The following is a 19,474-nucleotide window of genomic DNA, read 5'->3' on the forward strand; positions in this document are numbered from 1 at the left end:
GGGGGTGCAGGGGGTGGGAGCCGTAGTTGGCCAACCGATTTGGACACACAGCAAAGAGGAGCATATGAGAACTCTTGCCCTAACATTTGAAATGAAGAGGTAAGTGTTGCAGAAGCTGAACTTATTCTTACTGGTGTTCCCAGCGGTCCACCCTCAAGGACTCCTGCTTCTCCAGCTGCGGCTCCTGACCAAATACTGCTCTGACAGAACGAATCACACCATTTTATTTGGTGGAAATTCAGGGCTGGGAAGAGTGGTAACAAAAGAACCCCACACAACGGATGTGCCACTTTCCAGGACATAGCAGCCTTGGAAAACGAACAGTGCAAAACCCCTAAGAAGTTCTTGCACTGAAACGTTTGATGGCTGCTGAAGGAGCGTACCCAAAGTTTCATTTTTCACCTTTGCGCCTCCTCTGCCCAGAATGCCTAATGGATTGCCTTCAACCTCCCCCGACATTGGACAGAAAGACTTCTGCTGCTGCCCTACCTGTGAACAATGTTACCACATTGCACACTTTATGCCATAGAGAAGGGGACGATCTCAAACTGATGAAGGGGCATAAGGGAATGGATCCTTTCAACATTTTAGGTGGTAAAAGCCTAATGGCTAATTCTGGCACAGCCAGACAGCCAATCTTCAAAAATTCAAGTCAATATTAAAAGCACCATCACCTTCAACCACAGTGAGGACTAGCACTGGTTTGGGAGAAAGCTGTGGCAAGAGCTTAGTACCTGTACATTTAAGACTTCCATGCAGATGTAGGTCATGTGAATTAAACACGAGCCACATCAGCTTTCTGGAGAAGCAGCAGACACTCACAGGTTAGCAGAAGGGTATCAGACATTTCAAAGGGATGCCTAACAGATCCTGACCTTTCTCAACAGGAGGCAGGGGTGTTTTCTGTCAAAAATAAGAGCAGTGGGCAGCTGCAGCCTCAGAAAGCAGTGGCATGGAGTAGAGACGCAGAGGTCAGCTGAGAAGTGGCTCCGCTTCAGTACGCTGAACTGTTTAATATTTGCTCCTGTCAGCAGGCTGACTGGAAGAAGTGCATTAGTAATGCTTCTGCCCGTTGCCTCAGCACAAGCCTGTTCTGCTGCGCCACAGTCACGCCAGGCACAGCACAGTGCCCCTTTTTAGGAAAGTCAGCAATGCTGATAAAACACTCTGCCATCATGGATGTGGGCTGCTCTTATCTGTGACAATTAAATTAGTATCTTGATGACTTCCTGTTAAATTAAATGCACCGTATGGGCTCTTAAGCAACTAAAGCCACGAGAGAAAGATTTTACTCTGATACATAAAAATGCTTCAGTATAGAACAAAAGCACCTTGTACTGTTTCACAATTTGACAATACATCAAATTGCCTCTTCCTGGCCAGCCTTTTTTTACACACACACAATTATTCATAGTTTATTACACTTCTATAAACTGAGTGTTGCCATCAGGATGCCAATTAAAAAAAATTAATTTTCCACATTTAACTAAGGACCCATCTACATAGGGAAGGAGTCAGGGTTCTCCAGGGCAGCTTGCTGAATAAACAGAAGTGGAATAACTCAAATAGCTCCTGTACTCTGAATTTATACCCTAGCTATTTTGTTTTAACTTCCATGGGACTTGCCCATATAAATGAGCTTAAAAGTACTAAGATCCTTAACAAAGAATTGACTAACAAAAAGAGATGCTGTAATAACCAGAAAGATTGATTTATGAATTGGCATTGGTGAAGAAGGTTAGTTCATGGCATCATGCTAAAATCAACCAGATGCCTTGGGAGAATATTAAAGCTGCCCAGGGCTCCCTGTGCCTTCAGCACTTTTAGATCCACCTTCTGTTTCTGTTCTCTTCTTTTGGAGTCCCCTCAATGGGGTATCGGTTTTTTCCTCTCCTTCCTTGGTGCATGTCACCTTACTTCAGTTTGCATCATCTCAATGGGCCCTTTGAATCTCTCATCCTGCTAAACGACCACACAGCTCCTTAATTCTTCACCTCCCCTGTTCATGGCTACAGACCACAAGCAATATATTTGTGGCACAAAGTAGGCAGACAGAAGCTGCCAGAAAACTGCAGTCTTATCTCCAAACAATTCCACTTCCTTCTCACAGAAGTTAGGTTAAAGCCAACTTGCTACTTGACAGAGGCAGGAATTCCTACCCTCCCCCTGCCCTCTTAACGCCCTTTTAAACTTGCATAATTCAAGCTGGGTTATCACATATAAAACCTGGGATTATACGACATTTTGTTTTGGATTTGTTTGTGCCTGCTGAATTTGTTCTCCCATGTTAAACATAGAAAACAAAACCTCTTCTGCAAGTTTCATACAATTCTTTCATTCCTATTGCTCAGAAAGGCCAAACTCATCTGTTGGCAGCAACAATGCACCACAGCGGCTATTTATGGTACCACCAAACATACTACGGAGGATGGGGGAAAAAACCCCTCTCTCAGGACAGGAACAGCATCCCCTCCACTGACTATACTCCTTAGTGTATTGCGAACACTTCAGGAGAATAGACGGCAAATAACAATAAAAATTATAAAACCCCCTAAAATACCAACACATACCACCACACTTCAGCACCTACGCCAAGGCAACACCTGGGTTCAAACTATTTGATTTGCAAATTTCTTACTGAGATTCAACAAAGGAAAAAAGACACTGTCTGGAACTAAATATGAATAATCACTTTTCTCCACCACCATCGACGTTTAAAGAATGAACACAGGTTTGGAAAGGAAGTCTCCTGTCAATCATCATTACAGAAGTGCTTTCTCCTCTTTCTTTCCTTTTCATACTTAGCTGCACACCAAGTAATTTTCTCAGTGTATAAAGCAACAGAGAAGAGGATCTGTGAATAGCACCAGAGGATACGAGATACAAGTGATCTAGATAATGGATTTTGTGAGGATGTGGCTGTGTCTGCCTCCTGAAAAGCAGTTATCCCTTGCCTCACTGCACTGTCATACACAAATCAGATACTATTTTTTAAAAAAAGAAAAAGAAAGATCTTGCCTGGTCTGATAAAATCTGAGGGTTTTTAAGATGCTGGAGTCCTGCTCAATACTATCAATGTATTCCCACAGTGTTTACTAAGTTATGCAATAACTTCCCCCTGGCAGAAACATGAAATGCAAAGCAAAGATATCATCAGACTGAAAATTAAAGAATGTACTTTTCAAAATACCGCCAATACAAAATTTAAAATGCCATTATTTATGTACACATACATGCATTGATACATGCATTTTTCTCTTCAGAGTATCGGTGCATATAAATATCTGCAATTTTAAATGATAATTACCCTGCAAAATCTCCCGCAGGCCAGAAGATCTGTGTGCACACGTGAAATAAGCAAGTTACGTGTAAATAGAAACCATATTTGGAAACTAGCCCTTCACATCCAAACAAAGCAGACAGACAATTAAATAGGCCCTGTCCAAAAGAGTACAAACAGGAAGAAAGGGCGAGTAATATGTCAAAAACGTAATTTAGTAAAAAGGGAATCCTCAGAAAGGGGGCAAGCACCTACAGTGACTTTCCAAGGCTGGTACTCAGCCCTGTATCACTTAATGCTTTTATCAATGATCTGAAAGGAAATGTAAAACAATATCGATGGTTCTTTTTGTATGCTGTGTGCAAGCCAGCACTAGAAGTTTCAGTACAGCCATATGAGAGTAAAATCTGGGAACTATATGCAGGATGATGGGTGCTACTGGGGGATACAGCGTCACACCAGATCAGCACTTCTATATAAGCCCTGAGTGACTGTGTGGCTAAAGAAATTAACACCGTCCTCAGAGGCATCAACATGGATATTGCGTGGAAAAGGTGTATTACGTCTGTGTTTCCTACTGGGGTGGTTGCTATAGAAGGCTCTGATCAGTTCAGGAAGTCCCATTCTCAAGCAAATTGTGAAAAATTGAAGAGAGCTTAGAAACAACCCATGAAGGGAACACAAGGACCAAACCCCACACGTTTAGCGCTTTTCAAAGAAAACAGCCCATGCATGCAGAAACATTAATATTTGTCCTAGCTGAACAAGATTCAATGGCTGGGGTCAAACACAGACAAATTATGACTAGAAATGAGACATTTTTAAGTGGTGAGGATACCTAACTACTGACACAATTCATCAAAGATGATGGTGAATTTTTAACATTCTTAAAGCTTACAGTTGCCTCCGTTTAGGAACACCAAATCTTAGATAAACCGCCCAGATGTAATTTGCAGAATTCTCTTACTCATTTTCTTAACTAATACTCCTCTTGTCCAAAAGAGAAGCAGGTTGCTCTCAGTTGACTTCATTTTACCCCTTTTGTTTTTTGCACTGGCATAGAAATACAAGTATTGTTGCCATATCCGTGGGGAATATACTGTTTTTTTGCACTGTAGCGCTTCTGTTCCTTCCTGCAACTTGGAGGCCAAATTACCTTTTAAACAAAGCTAGTTAAAATCTATTAAGGTGGAAACATTTTCCAGAATTGTTCCTTAAACTTGCTGGGACAGGAGAAAAGTAAACATCAAGCTGAAAGCTTCTCAGAGCTTCAGGTTCTCAGACTTCTGGACCTCAGCCAACAGATAAGCATGCAAGCACGGTTCCCATCGAGAGGGACACCCCAAGCTCCCAGGAGACTTGGATTAGCTGCTGTGGCTGCTCTTCATTAAGCAGCAGTGTCCTTTGCAAGCACTGCCACGCCCGCTTGTCAGCCGCTTTAACTTGTTCCAAAGGACTCTCGCCCCATGGGATAGCCCAGAAATTATTTCTTGGCCTCCCTCCTGGAGAAGGGGGAGGATTGGGAGTAGGTTCCTAAAGTGTTTTCTGGGAAAGCATCAAGTAATGAATGGTTGTGCCCGCTAAGCTGCTGTGGGAACAGGGTAAAGCATGCTGTGCAACAGGTCACTAGGTTCTTCATTTGCACCAGTTAGTTCAAGTGCCAGAGCATGGGAGAGCAAGCAAACAAGCAGGAGTCCGGTTAGGTACAAGTTATTTTCAAAGCAGGCTTTCCCCAAAGTTCTGCTAATCTAATGAAATTCCTAAATATTAATGTCTAATGAAATTTCTCGCAGTCCTCTAAATCGTTATTTTTATATTTTTATAAAACAGTCTGCACAAAGACCCTTTAAAAATTCAGCTGTTGCAGACCAATGAAAATGTTTGCCATAGAAAACACTGAAGCATTCATTTGTCAGCAAAAAGATTACAAAAATTTTTAAATGAGCCCTTGGTAGTCCCTGCATTATTTATATCCCTTACCAAAAATGTCACTGGTTTCACACTTTCCCACCTTCCAAAAACAACCTTCCAATCCTCTACAAAATTACTATCCTCTGAACTCCATGCCTCTGCACCCACGTTTCCTGCTTTCTAAACCATCTTCAAGTGAAATGCTTGTAGTTCACCCTTAGCCTTGCAAAAATAACAACCATATCAGAAGGGGCTCAGCAAAGCGGGCCACACCATTCATGTCTGGTGCACGCGTCTTTTTACTCCACTGAAAGATAAACTGCCGTCCGTGTTGGCAAGGGAGGCAGTCTGGCAGAGTTACCGTCCAGAAAAACCCTCTAGAAATAGCTCCTCTTCTTCAGCTAATGACATGACTGAAAGGAGTCCTGCCTTTGCACAAGTGCCCCAGCAGCCAGCCTGGCTCCTGAGAGAGGTGGCTTGGAGGGAGAGACTGACTCCGGCTGGGAGGCACTAAGGGAAGAGTGAGGTTGGTGAGAAGAAATCCATCTCTCTGCCTAGAGCTGGAAGATGCATCTGCCATGGAAGCAAGGGAGATCCTGGCTAAGGGAGATCCTGACTAAAAGGCAACTCTGACCAGATTTATTAAAACCTGACTGCAAGCCCTCTCAGGCCAGTCCCAGGGCTTTTTCCTGCACCCAGATGTGTGTACATCAAGAAACACAAATTATTGTTTATGTGCAGCCAGATACAATGATGCTGGGCTCAATCAGTGCAGCTCACTGCTGTGCCCCTCATTTGCAACATCAGCTTTCAGTCTAACCACTCTGTACGTGTCCAGGCTGTGGAAACATGCTCCTATCCTGCTGCAGGCCAGTCTGAGCAATGTTAGGAGTGGCACAAGTAAGTGGATACTGAAGGGAAACAAAAGTTCAGCATAAGTCTACCTTTAGTTATCAGGAACATTCAGAACAACAAGAGAAAGGTCCCACAGTTCTGGGAAAAATCCAAGTTTTGCTACCCAAGGGGCATAAATCCAGCAAAAGCTAATGAGAGTTTAGAGAGAAACTTATTTTCTGTGATGCTCAGTAGCCTTCTCAGAATGGTGGTCACTTGATTCTTTTGCAATTTGACACTTTCTGGAGTTTCAGGGTGGATTTTTTTTGAAGGAAACACCTATAAATTTTATAAAACATGGTAAACTGTTAGCAGTGCTCCCAAGAGAGTAATCATTTCATGGTGGTTAGGTGGTTCCTAACCATAATGCAGGACAATAAAAATGTTATTTTACTAGATATTAATCCCTCCCTACATGACTCAAACTTTCTGAATGCAGAAAGCTTGGAGACTGTGAAAGAGCCTGAGGAATTGGTGGTGGAATCTCTTGTTTCCAGGAGTCCTGTCAAAGCCTTAATGACTGGAAGTCATTAACATCCAAGCGGCCTTTATTTCTTTGCAGTTACCTAGTGGCTTCTCTTTGCAGTCATCTCTAGTGCAAATACACTTCTTGCAGCAGGTGCAGAATGAAAAGGAAAGCTTTGATACAAAATGGAACTATCTTCACACTTCCTAACTGCAACCCTCTCAGGCCAGGAGGAAGGCACTGAGCCAATGTGAGAAAGTGCAATTTGTAGATAAGCAGTCAGCTTGAGATCACATTCCTCACAACAGATAAAATGAGAGGAAATCTCTCATGGCCACTGACCATGAAAGAGGAGGATTTTACAACACTGAAACAGCTCATAGACAAACAGATGCAAGCAAAGTGACAAGAGCAGTGAGTGACAACCCTGCCCTGTCACCCCCAGCCTTTTCTTATTAGACAGCCAGCTGACCACTTTGATTAAAAATATACACGGAGGTCATGGGAAGTCACAGCTGAACTCCATCCAGCCTACACGCAACGTGCTGAACACAACGTCCAAATGCACAGTTCTTTCAGACGAACTGGGAAATTGCAGCAGCAAACAAGCCTGGCTGAGAATTTGGTGACCTCTGCCCGCTGATCTTCCTGTGGACTGCCTGCAGGATGCAGGCCCAGGTCCCCTCCGGGAAGCCGCTCAGGAAGGAGTACCTCACCACTTCAGGTGGTAGAAAACTGCTTGCTCTGCAAAGCTATCGGAAACAAGGCACGCTATGCTGAACCTCCTCAGCTGAACAATGCACTAGGCACTTGAGGAGACAGGCTAAGGAAGCTACAGGAGAGGGAACTACCCACATACTGCAGTAAAGTAAGTCAAGTCATAGTGCAGAGGCTCTGCCTCTTCCCTAGTTGCTAGTAAGGCAGGTTAGTGATGGGTGTCTTGGTTTTCGTAAACACAACTATTAAAAGCACAAAGATTTCCAAGGCTGGCTTAAACTCCTTATTATCCACTGTGTGTTCTCCCATAAGAGGTCAACGATCCTTTTGTTTGAAAATTACTTCAAAATTGTCACAGATGTTTGCACCTTTTTTCCTACAGCAAAAACTATTATCTGACCCAGTTGGTATCAGAAAGCCACCAGCCTCATGAGATGAAGGGACTTTCTCCTCACAAAAAAGCATATACAAAAAACCATGAACAAGATGACAAAATAAGGAATCCTTCTAGCTGAGAGGGCCCAAGATACAGAAAGGGAGTCAGTTTTTTCAGCTTTGTTACTCAATTGCCGTGAACTTACTGTAGGCCCTTTCTGGTTTCTAAGGCTGCTGGATGCTGTCCCAGGAAACGCTAATATACTTGGCTCATGGATTGAAACAAGAACTTCCGTTTCCATATGCACGTTATGGCACTAAAGTGCTGCTTTCTGCATCTAACAGTCGTCAGATCTTTGTTTCATTTATGATTCTTGTTGCTTCCAAGATGAACCTCCACTTCCGTGGCACAGGTCAGGGCATCAGATTTAAGATGTTCTCCATCCCACAAGCCAGAATTTGTCACTAGGTAAATCTTGCATAGAGAGGCAAAGATAAGATGGCTAGAGGTAAACAGGAAGGTTAGAATAGTGTAATGGACAAAGCCTAATCTAAAGGAGTAACCTGTGCAGGGTGGAAGAGACAGGGCAAATGCTTGGAAAAGTGAACTGAAATCCACCCAGGTGACTTGCATGGAAAAAATCTACATAATTACATGTTTCTGTGACTGTCATTACATCTTGGCTACAGAAAGAGGAGAAGAACCCAGGAAGAACTGAGACCACACCCTGACTTGCCATTCACAGTCACCTACCTTGGAGAGATACATAAATCACGTGTCTTTGTGGCTGTGTTTTTAGAAAACTGAATGCTTTTCTTAACAACTCATTATGTAAGGCAGTTCCTACTGCCAGCATCTCACAATGCAAGAAAGAAGGGAATTGATTTCATAGGAGGGTGGAGACAAATGTACTCTCAAAGTTAAATGAGTCAGCTCGGAAAAACTAACTCAACACAACCTAAAGAGACAAAGTGACAAACAGCAACAACACCTTACACAAAAAGTCCTCTCTGAGGGCTCAGAGCAGGGCTCACCAGAGAGGTTGCTGCCAAATGATGCAGAAGGCAACCGCCCTCACCACCTCCCCACTGACCTCATTCCAGACCTTTGCTCCTTTCCTGAGCAGTTTTCTCGAAGAATCCACGGCTGTTGGAGGGCAGCCCTGCCGGCTGCCTGGCTGCAATCCCTTATGTAAACCTGGCAGCAAGGCTCCTGAGTGATAAGGCAAATTATTACTTTGGATAGGGACTGAATGTACTGGCATGACAGACTTCAAAAACAAAAAAACCCCAAACCTAAACAAAAATAGTCAGCTAAGCAAACAACACCAGTCCCCTGTTTGATTTGTTCTGGCAACAACAGGCACCCAAGTTCTTATCACGTGCCAGAGAATAATGGTAAGTTTTGGCTTGCCTTGGTTTTAAACCGCAGCTGCTAAAAGGAAAGCCAATAAATAGAGAAAGTGTTTATAGTAAGCACAAACTTCTCAGTGTACAAATACATGTGTTTTCATACCTCAACAATTAACAGCAAGAACATGCAGTATCATTAAGAAGAGGGTGCAGCAGGATACATTAACCCACCCCTTATTTTAGGGAGGATACTACAGCATGTGATCCCTCTATTTGCAGGACATAGGCCAGATATAAGGATCTTTGTGAACAAAAGGTTGATATAAACAAACCTTCTCTTTAAGAACATGCACATGTTACAAAGCCAGCATGGAGTATCTGTGCTGGCAAATCTCATTGCAGCTGTGACTGCAGCCACAAACAGGAATTTATGATCTTTGGCACACAAAGACATGGCTAGAAAGTACTGGAGAAGGAGGCTTGCTTACTGAACAACTGCTGCAGTTGCTCTAAGCTTGGGCTCTCAGGAACCACACAATGTTTTTCACAAAGTTTGGCTGCCGTACATGCACCCATTCCCCAGCACCAAACCACTGCTAGCAAGGAAGGGTACCCGGCTGCACTCCTTTGATCGCTATTTCCACCTAGGGAACACGCACAGAGCCTAACGGCACTGCAAACAGCAGGGTGCCCTCCAACGGAGGGATCCTCCTTCAAAACATTACCAGGACTGCAAAGAAATGCAGCTCCAGCAAGTGCTAGAAGAGCCATATACAACAACAAAGCCTATTTCAGCATCCTTTCCTGGGCAAAGGATCCAGGATGGTGACAACAAAAGTCTGCAGACAGCATGTGCCTCTGAGCCAGCACAGGAAAGACATTTCTGCTCACCATCAACAATCCCCTGTCTCACATTTTGGCTGCAGGAAGCATTTTCCCTTCTGCCTGAAGGCTATCCCTTTTCTCTGTTTGTATATGAAGTTTAGCATGAAAGGTAAGAACATTGTTTGCAAGAGGCCCTCCTACCTTTGTATCCACTTAAATCTTAATATATCCTATCCCTCAGGTAAAATCCATTTGAATCTGTTATTTGAGGCACTTAAGTTTTAGCACCTCTAGGCACATCCAAAATCACTCCAGTTCCTACTGCAGTTATGCATGCCCCTTCTGAACCAGAGCTTTGAGCAGACTTTTTCCTGGTAGATGGCAGAAAGAAAGAGGGACCCAGACATGGACTCTGAGCTTCACCGAGCTGCAAGCCCACCCTAGCCCCCTCTCACTGAGGGCCTGGTAAGGCCCCAGGGAGCCCCGTTCTCTCCTGCCTACACCCTAGTCCCAAAGCTGCTGCCTCCCCCGGGCTCCCGAGGTCACAGTGTGGCTCTTGTGGCTCTCAACCAGGTAAAGATAAAGTATGTGTGTGCTTCCCAGGGTCCGGAAGTTTGGCTGCCCTGCTCTAAAGCTCTTGCAAAAATGAGGTAAGCCTCACAGAAATATGTAACAGGCTGCATATTGCCTGCAGACTTTCATCCTTCTTTCAGAGGACCAGTCTCTTCTCTCCTGCCCCTTCCTTTCTTTCCATCTCCACTGTTTTGGGATTTACTCGAAGACTGCATTACAAGTATGTTTTTCTGCTACTGCATAATTAGCAGTTTGCCCTTGGCACACTGTTATAATAACGAGGCAATTTTCAAAAGAACACATACATTATGTGCTAGTGGGGATTATGGGTACATATAGTTAATCCACCTATTTTGGTCAGAAAAAAGAACATATCAACTTTACAAATACCACTTTCTTAAGATAACAGTTGTGAACAGAAGGTGATACAGATTTTATGCTCTGCAATATGTTTTGACTGCAACTGATGTTTCACATATTGCAAATGACAGCAGCGCCTTCAAAAAAATCCTGTGATGAGGAGTATCATACCTGTAAAGAGGCATAACATGTCTTTTAATTTTTAAAAAAATGGTAATCCATTCTAGAAGACATAGTCACAACTGTAGCTGCTACTTAATACACAGATCTTCATTTTAAGGTCAACTGTATGAAGACACATACTAAGAGGTATTTTAAATAGTATCAAAAATTACTAATCAACCAGAAGTCTCTCATTTTTTTCCCTGAAGACCTCTGCTCTAGTCTCAAATGAAACTGATAGAAAATTTATTAAAGATTACAGTCCTTGCTGGGGGGGGGGGGGGGGGCAGGGAGGAGCTTACAGGCTTAGTGTGTGTGGTTATTTCTTCAATGTCACACTTGTGAGCCTGCTAAAGGTGAAGTTCTGCATCTACCTTTCTGTGTAGCCCTTCATCCTCTTCTAATCCACCCATATCATGGTATCTGAGCATGGAAAGGGAACAAACCACAGGTGTTTTCATGAAACAGCAAATGATTATCACTGCCAAGAACAACCTTTATTCTTTTCTAACAAAGATCATATGATAGCTGAGCAGATACAGTCATTTCACTAAAACATATCTGACAATTACATATAATTAATGATAACATTTATTTAAGAACTGTTAGTACCTTGTGACACAGAACCCCTCAACAACAACAGCAGTGTGTTTGCAAAGCACTTTATAGTCTAGGTCAGATGCCAGAGTCCTTCTGCTGAAAAAGCTGAAAACTCCTAACGTAGCCTTGCACTGAGATAATAGCAGGTAATACCTCACTGTGAGTTTGTATTACACAGTAGTGACACAAGGCTGCCAAAAGCATGTTTAAAACCACTCATGATATATCAGAGCACTACATTAATGCCAGGGAATCAGGATTTCTGACTGTTGCACAGACAGCTGTCCCCCAAGTGTGTTAGGTCTGCTAGAGACCTCTCTCCCCTCTTCCTCTTAGGGGTGGTCCAGGGCCTCCTCTCCATCCCATCTTGCCCAACAACCTGCCATCCTGGAGCTGGGTAGAAAGCACTACCTACTCCTCCTTCAGCAGCAGCAGTAGATCACTGACAGAAAAGTACTGGAAGCTAACAGCAGTGCAGATACTCAACCCAGTTAGGTAAATATGTACAGAAGTGTGATACAGGACAGAAAATTAGGGCATTCTTGAACAAAATAGGATTACAAGAGAATTCATTTCTACAGTTTATTAATTTCCCAGATAAAATTAGAGATGCAGACATCTTTCATCTCAAGGCCTGAGCATGGAGATTAGGCTTCTGCCTAATTACAAACACATTTCATTTGGTGCTTAATGTATTGTGCCAGTATTGGCCCAACTGTCCCATACTTCAAGAGTACTCTTCCAAGGAATTACATATTGATGGGAAAGTATGAATTCCTACAACAAATAATTACATCTTTTGGGGAACGTTCTCCTAAAAGAATCACAATTTTTTGGGGCATCTCATGAAGTACGTCAGTCACATACCTTCCCAGACATGAGACTCAGCAGTCCCTTGTTTCAACTCTCAAGCATCTGACTTCCCTTTACACCTTGCAACATGTAGTGGAGTACAGACAGCGGCACACTCTCTGCCAAGCTCTAGCATACCAATGCAAGAGGCCATAACTTCTGACCCAGCCTCACCTGCTTGGCCCTGTCTAGCTGGTAGAACTGTATTGCCTTCTCAGTTTTGCCAGCTGACCTGCTTCAGTAATCGTTTCCTAACTCATTTCAGTCAAAAGGAGCTGGATTAATGAAGACATGTAAATGAATCTGATGTCTTCTGGCTGCAGGAGTTTTTGGGGCAGACCTGGGGACAGTAAAACACACAGCTGACACAGCTAGAAGTTAAAGAGCATGTGTGCCTGCAAGGGAAGGGCTAGAAACCGGATTTGACGTCTATGCTTCACCGCCATCATTATGATTCAAAATCTGGCGTTAGTGCACAATTTCCTAACTCGTCCAACCATTATTATGAATCAAAATCTGGTGTTAGTGCACAATTCGCTAATTTGTCTCATAAGCTGAGTGCTGTCTGTCTGTGCTAGTGCTGAGAATAGCACCCATCTCCTGCTTACATAGTGAAGTCACTCAGTTACGTGTCTGGCAGCACTGCCTCTGCTTTCTGTTCTGCATTGGTATGCAGAGACACTGCGGTGTTGTGTTTCATGACATGTAAATAGCGCTATTTCCCACATTAGGCCAACCCCATATTTCAGTAGCATACAGCAATTTCCCACAGTAACTTGAATCCTTCATGTGCTGCACTAGACACAAGAAGAAAGGGAATGACAGACTCAATTCAATATCCCAAGAAAAATGAAAAGATACTGGTTCAGTCTGACATTCAGGTAAGGACTTTACAAGATACCAAATTGCCCATTACCTGTTCAACTCATTGACAAAGTGCCAGCAATCAAAACTTAAGATACTCCTTTTGACAGATACTCTTATAGATGTTCTAGACAGACAGACTCTTACTGATAAATTCAGATAGATACTCTTATAGATACTCTATAGATACTCTTTTATTCTCTGTCTTGTCTGAACAATACTAGTACTATCACCATTCCTGCCAGAAAGATAAAACCCCTCAAAAGCCCCTTCCTTTTTGGATTGAGAATGGGAATAAAGTCAGCTGTCTCTTAAGACTTAAACTGGGCAGATCAAATGCGCTTAATTGCTCAGAGGAGACACCTTACATTTCAGTTGCATCTTGTGCTTGGTGTAATTTCTAGTGCCTGATCTTTGATCAGTCCTGTCCATCTCCACTCCTTCACCAAACAGGCCACCTTCATATGCTGGAAAATTTATATTGGAAAGGCAAACTAAAGCACACAGCTGGCTTTGTAAAGAACCTGTTGGAATGTGTGGCTTCAATGGGGATACGCACATTAATTTGCCTTACACCCCAGCATACTGACTCTGTAAGCATCAATGGAAAAAAAGTGTTCAAAATGCTCAGAGCTGGAGTTGCAGGTACGGAACAAACAAACAAAGACAAAAAAGGAGTACTAACCTGGAGAAAAATGCATCACTGTTAATGAAGGAGATTTCATCTGTTAAATCCATCTCCTTCCAACATGAGCCACCGTCTGTTAATTGGAGGCTGCCGTGAGGTATTCCATCTGACAGGCCTGCTTGTGGCAATAAGCATGTTTGGCTGGATCCTTCCATTGTGGGCTTTGTCATCTACAGAAGCAAAGAGAGATAAAAATGAAATGTGAAAGGAAGAAAGGGCGGAGCAGCCTTTTCAGATAATCTGTAACAGAAAGACATTCTGTACCAATGTACAAACAGCAAAGAATATGACAAGGTGCAAAATAATAATATAAAATACATATGAATCAAACATTCTGCTTGATAAAGACTACTGAAAGAAAAATAAAGGTGTGTGTATTGAAAGAACAGGGGCAAGAGTGAAATTAAAAAAAGGAAGGTAAGTAAAATAAACAGAAAGTTATTTTCTGTGTCAGAGAAGACAGAATAAAACCTTCCCATTGAATTTGCTTCTTGACACAACTGGAGAAACAGATGGTAAAAGCAATTATACACCTCTTCTCAACCCCCGTCCCATCATTTTTAATAGCAATTGATGTCAATACGTCTGCTGGAAGGAAATTTCTCAGGCCATGAACGTTCTGGACTGGCATTCTTTGCCAAGGCAGCCAGGACACAAAGTTGGAAGCTGGGCTCCCTAAATCCAAGACAAAGTTTCCAAGCATCACTGAGCCCATCTACAGGAAGGCCAGGGCTCTTGCTCTGATCCTTCAGCACAAGTGTACAGAACATTAGAGACCGTGCTGCATCAGACGGGTGTCCAGTATCAGCGGAAGATAAAGGATACTTAGGGGAGAAGGAGAGCAAGTTCGGAGGTCTGCCTCTCATGCACTACCCCAGCTTTTGGCAGTCTGTTTAGGGCTTTTTTTTGACTTGGAGGTTGCACCTGGTTCACTGTGTTTAACAGCAAACATTGAACCTAACCTTTGTGATTACGTTCAGTCTTCTCTTGTGTTCACTTCTATCTTTAGCTTTTGCAAGATTCTATGGCTGGGAGTTTCACAACATTGTTACACATTGATTAAAATAGAAAAAAAAGTACTTCTATTTTAGATATGGTGACAGATAATCTTTCCTTTGTTTTTGAATTATGAGACTTTGCAAATAATTGTTCCTTACCCACCTTTCCCATACCATTCTTGACTTTATACTACTCCAGTAGTAGTCTCTAATCAGACAGAAAAATCTCCGTTTATATAGTCTCTCGTTTTACAGAAGTCATTCTGATGCGTTTGATCCTTTTTGCTGCTTTTCTCTACACCTTTTCACCTTCTACCAAGTCCTTGGTGAAATGTAGCCAAAACTGCAGGCAGCATTATATATATAGGCAGATTCAGTGGTGGCTTCTTATCAAAATCCAACTTTTTATTTGCTTTCAAGATTGCTTAGCGAGCTGACAGCTTTGTGATGTTTCTGCAGTATCAAGATCTCTTCTCTGAAAACAATAGCTAATTTGGAGCTCATCAGTATACACATTTATATAATTTGTGGGGTTTTGTGGACATTAGTTCGCATATAATGATAGAAATTCAACCAATCATATTTTTACCCAATGCCAAGTAAATTAGGAGCCTTCTGTAAGTCCCTGTAGCTAGCTTTTAGTTTTTCCTACCTTGAATAATTCTCTATTATCAGCACATTCAGTCTCTTTCTGGGTCATTATTGAAGCGATGAATAGCACAGATTCCAACAAAGATCCTTGAGGGACTTCACAGGAAACCTCTCTCCACTGATAAACCAACCATGTATTTTTATTGCTTTCTAATTATTAATCCATAAAAAGTGTTTCCTTCTAATCACAAGGCATCTTTGCTTCTTTAAAAACCTTTGATAATCCTATCAAAACCTTTTGAAAATTCAAGTGCACTACATTGACTATACCTATCCACATGCTCACTGGCTCCTCTGTGACAATTTTTTCTTTAAAGTAATGCTGGTGCCTCCTAATGACTCTAATTATCCATTTCTTTATTAATTCTGCTGCTTGCTATAGTTTCTACAAATCTGCTGGACAGTAAGTCAGACTTTCTGGATCACTCCTGAATGCTTTTCATACCTGGCTTACCTTAAGATTTTTTGTAAAATTCTTGGGTTTACCTCTGTTTCATAATGCTTTGTTTGGCTCACAGTTGTTTTCTAATGCTTTGTGTGTGTTGAAAAGTTTCATGGGACAGAAAGCTGCTTCTTACTGAGCTCTGAAGAGAATAAACTGAAAAATAATACATGTATCAGAGGCAAAGGGAAACCAGAGAAATACACTGACAGATCTTCCCAGTTTCAGCCTCTGGACTGCATGATCTCGTGGAGATCCTGCCTTTGCTGACATCAAAGGGCATTTTTCCTGGAGTCAAGATCTCACCTTTGGACCACTGCTGGCTTCCAGCAATGCCCTGTTAGCCCACTGCCTGCAGTGGTCACTGACTGTTGACACCATGGGAACTGGGCACACAGCACGTGGACACCAGGCCGTGGCTCTCAGCTGCTACAAAACGGCAGTGGTGCTGTGATTTAAAAGGGGAAGACCATGTTGTGGGGAGGAGGGGAGGCAGGGAGCTACACGTCGGCAGCATTACAGGAGGGAATCACAATGGGAGGCAGTAAGGCCTGGGATCTGGAGGCACCAATGCACTGAATTCTGCTGGAATGGCTGTTAAGCCTTTCTTCCCCACTGAAAATTTGCAGTCACTGATTTAGCTTTTCTGCATCTGAAGGTGACCGTTGTCTGTTGTGCCTGCACAGGGACATCTCTCACTGTGGCCTTTTGGTGCTACTTCACCACCACCTGCTAAAGCTGATGCCATGCACACCAGAAAAGCTCTCCACCAGAGTAACAAGAAATGGTGACTACACATATGCACAAACCTCTAAACTAAAACAGTTCCTACGCTGTCCTGTTAGTACTTTACAGAAGCACATGTGGGTGGAAGCAAAACGGGCAACTTCTATGATGTACCACGTATGCCAGCAGTGATCGAAGCCTGAAAAACAGCAGGAAGCCAACCTTTCCACCCAAACCATACCATGTGCATCCTGATTTTAAGAATGCAATTAACAAAGCTAAATAATTTTGCTACCTGGTACTGCATTTCTAGAATCTGCCTTACCTAACAACAAGCGCTAGGAAACAGGCAACATCTGCTAAACAGCATGTATCAGATTCCCTCTGTGCAAGCTGTTCATGAACTTTACACTGATTCACAGAAGCTCCTTATACTGGAGAATTCTGTAAAAAAACTGTTTATTATTCTGGTGCTCTAAAATGAAAAAAAAAAAGTTTCGGTACAGTCTTCAATTCTTCTCATTTTCTGACAGTAAAAGATCATTTGGATGCAGGCACTTCCAACAAAAGGCATGCCAATCACATACAAGCTCTGCAGGAAAATTCTGTTTGGAAGATCAGATTCAAATTTAGGATTACCACTGCATTTTTAGGGCACTTCAAAATCATTAAGAAGTGGAAGGAACCAGTGTTCTCCATGCTCTGTTCTAGATGATCTATAAGCTAGTATTTTGATAGCTTTGGAAAACAGCATCGTAGCATTGTTGTTATTTCTTTAACAATATAGTCTACAAGTAATGGCAACTTGTATCTGAATTAAACTTGCATTTACTTTCTTTCTGTGCTTTCAGCTGCATCAGTATAAAAATACATGTAGAAGAAAAGTATTCCTTGAACTCATATGTATTATAAGTTAAATAAAAATTTTCATTAATGTGTCTTTAATTTTTATTAACAATAGGAAGGAACAATGCTCACTATTGAATTCTACAGTTTTTAGTGACCCTGTGAAAAAGCCACCTGCACAACTGTCATAACAGCAGCACTTCACTGGGATGCCACTGAGATGAAGATGTGCCTGTGGGTAGACAAGGACTTCTGTAATTTGAATTCCTCACAAAGCAGGTTAAAGAACTATGGACAGGGGCAGCTTAAATGCTTTTTGGGTGGTGGAGCTCTCAAGAGAAAATTTTTTGGCAGTTTTCTTTGTTCATGCACATGCATACATTTCATGCAATGACATTTTAAGAGAACAATACCATACAAAGTGAGGACAATACCTTGTTACTTATTATCAAGATGATACTGGAAAGACAAGTGTATTTAGCTGTTAAATGATAGAAAAGAGAAGAAGAAAAAAAAGAGAACGCTTTATAAAGGATATTCTAATTTTCTCCAACACACCCCTTCTTGTGATCAGCCTAATGTGCAACCTTACCCCCTGGGGGATGTGGAGGATAGCCAGTGCAACCCCCGGGAGGGCTATTACAAAGGCACACAAGAAGTCTGTGAGAAGTTCAAGCATTAGTTTAAAAGGAAACAAAAAAACAGCCCCTATGGAAATCTGTTGCATCATGTTAACACATTTCTACAGGCTGTATCCTGTTATACTCTGTACCAAGTATTGGAGGTTTGTAGTTACCTATGCAGCACACCTCCATTTTCATTTTGCCTCAAGAGCAGGCAATCCACTGAATAACAAAGATTCAAGTGAGGTTTATAAAGGTCATGAGTGGAAGAATCCCACCATTCCCCAGGTAAGGACTACCCTTAACTACAAGGCAGTTGTTCAGCTCATAATGTTCTTATAAATATTAACAAACAGAAAAGCAAGCCACTGCCTGTTCACTAAAATACCATCTTGTCCAGCAGCTGTTTTGCTTACGTCAAGAAGACTTTTAGAAACAGTATCATGCTTTGTGTTTTAGCTCACCACATTTGGTTTACGCCACTTTTAGTTGTTTTTTTTTTCCTTCAGATTTAACAACAATCATCAAGCAGATGTTAACCTGACTTCATTGCTTATCTCTTTGATCACTGTTATGAAGTCCAGTTGGAGGCAAGTAACTACCCTCAATGATCTGGATGATGGGGTACAGTGTACCATCAGCAAGTTTGCAGGTGACACAAAACTGGGAGGAGTGACTGACATGCCAGAGGGTCGTGCTGCCCAAACTGGAGAAATGGGCTGAACCTCATGCAGTTCAACAATGGGAAGTGCAAACTCCTGTACCAGGGGAGGAACAACCACCACATGCTGGGGGCTACCCAGCTGGAAAGCATCTTGGCAGAGAAGGACCTGGGAGTCCTGATGGACAACAAGTTGACCATCAGCCAGCAATGTGCCCTTGCTGCAAAGAAGGCCAATGGTGTCCTGTGCTGCATTAGGAGGAGTGTTGCCAGCAAGTCAAGGGAGGTGATCCTTCCCCTCTACTCAGCACTGATGAGGCCACACCTGGAGTGCTGGGACCAGTTCTGGGCTCCCCAGTGTTGTACAAGAGAGACATGGATGTATTGGAGAGAGTCCAATGAGGGGCCACAAAGATGGCTGGGGGACTGGTGCATGTCTCCTCTCAGAAAAGGCTGAGAGCTGGGACTGTTCAGCCTGGAGAAGAGAAGGCTCAGGAGGGATCTTATCAAAGTGTACAAATACCTGAAGGGAGAGTGTAAAGAAGATAGAGCCAGGCTCTTTTCAGTGGTGCCCAGTGACAGGACAGGAGGCAATAGGCACAAACTG

At 42.6% G+C, this 19,474-nt stretch overlaps 1 protein-coding gene across 2 annotated transcripts in view; it reads right to left on the reverse strand.

The window, feature by feature from the left end:
* FAM13A (family with sequence similarity 13, member A) overlaps positions 1-19,474 on the reverse strand; it is a 130,828-nt gene that overhangs the window by 58,813 nt on the left and 52,541 nt on the right. For both annotated transcript variants that reach the window (XM_010586154.1, XM_010586155.1), the window contains exon 5: positions 13,918-14,090. In XM_010586154.1, the coding sequence (XP_010584456.1) occupies positions 13,918-14,090 (173 nt within the window). The remainder of the gene's footprint in view (positions 1-13,917; positions 14,091-19,474) is intronic.

The sequence above is a fragment of the Haliaeetus leucocephalus genome, unplaced genomic scaffold (genome assembly GCF_000737465.1).
Source record: "Haliaeetus leucocephalus isolate CR32 unplaced genomic scaffold, Haliaeetus_leucocephalus-4.0 Scaffold140, whole genome shotgun sequence".
NCBI classification, from domain to species: Eukaryota; Metazoa; Chordata; class Aves; order Accipitriformes; family Accipitridae; genus Haliaeetus; species Haliaeetus leucocephalus.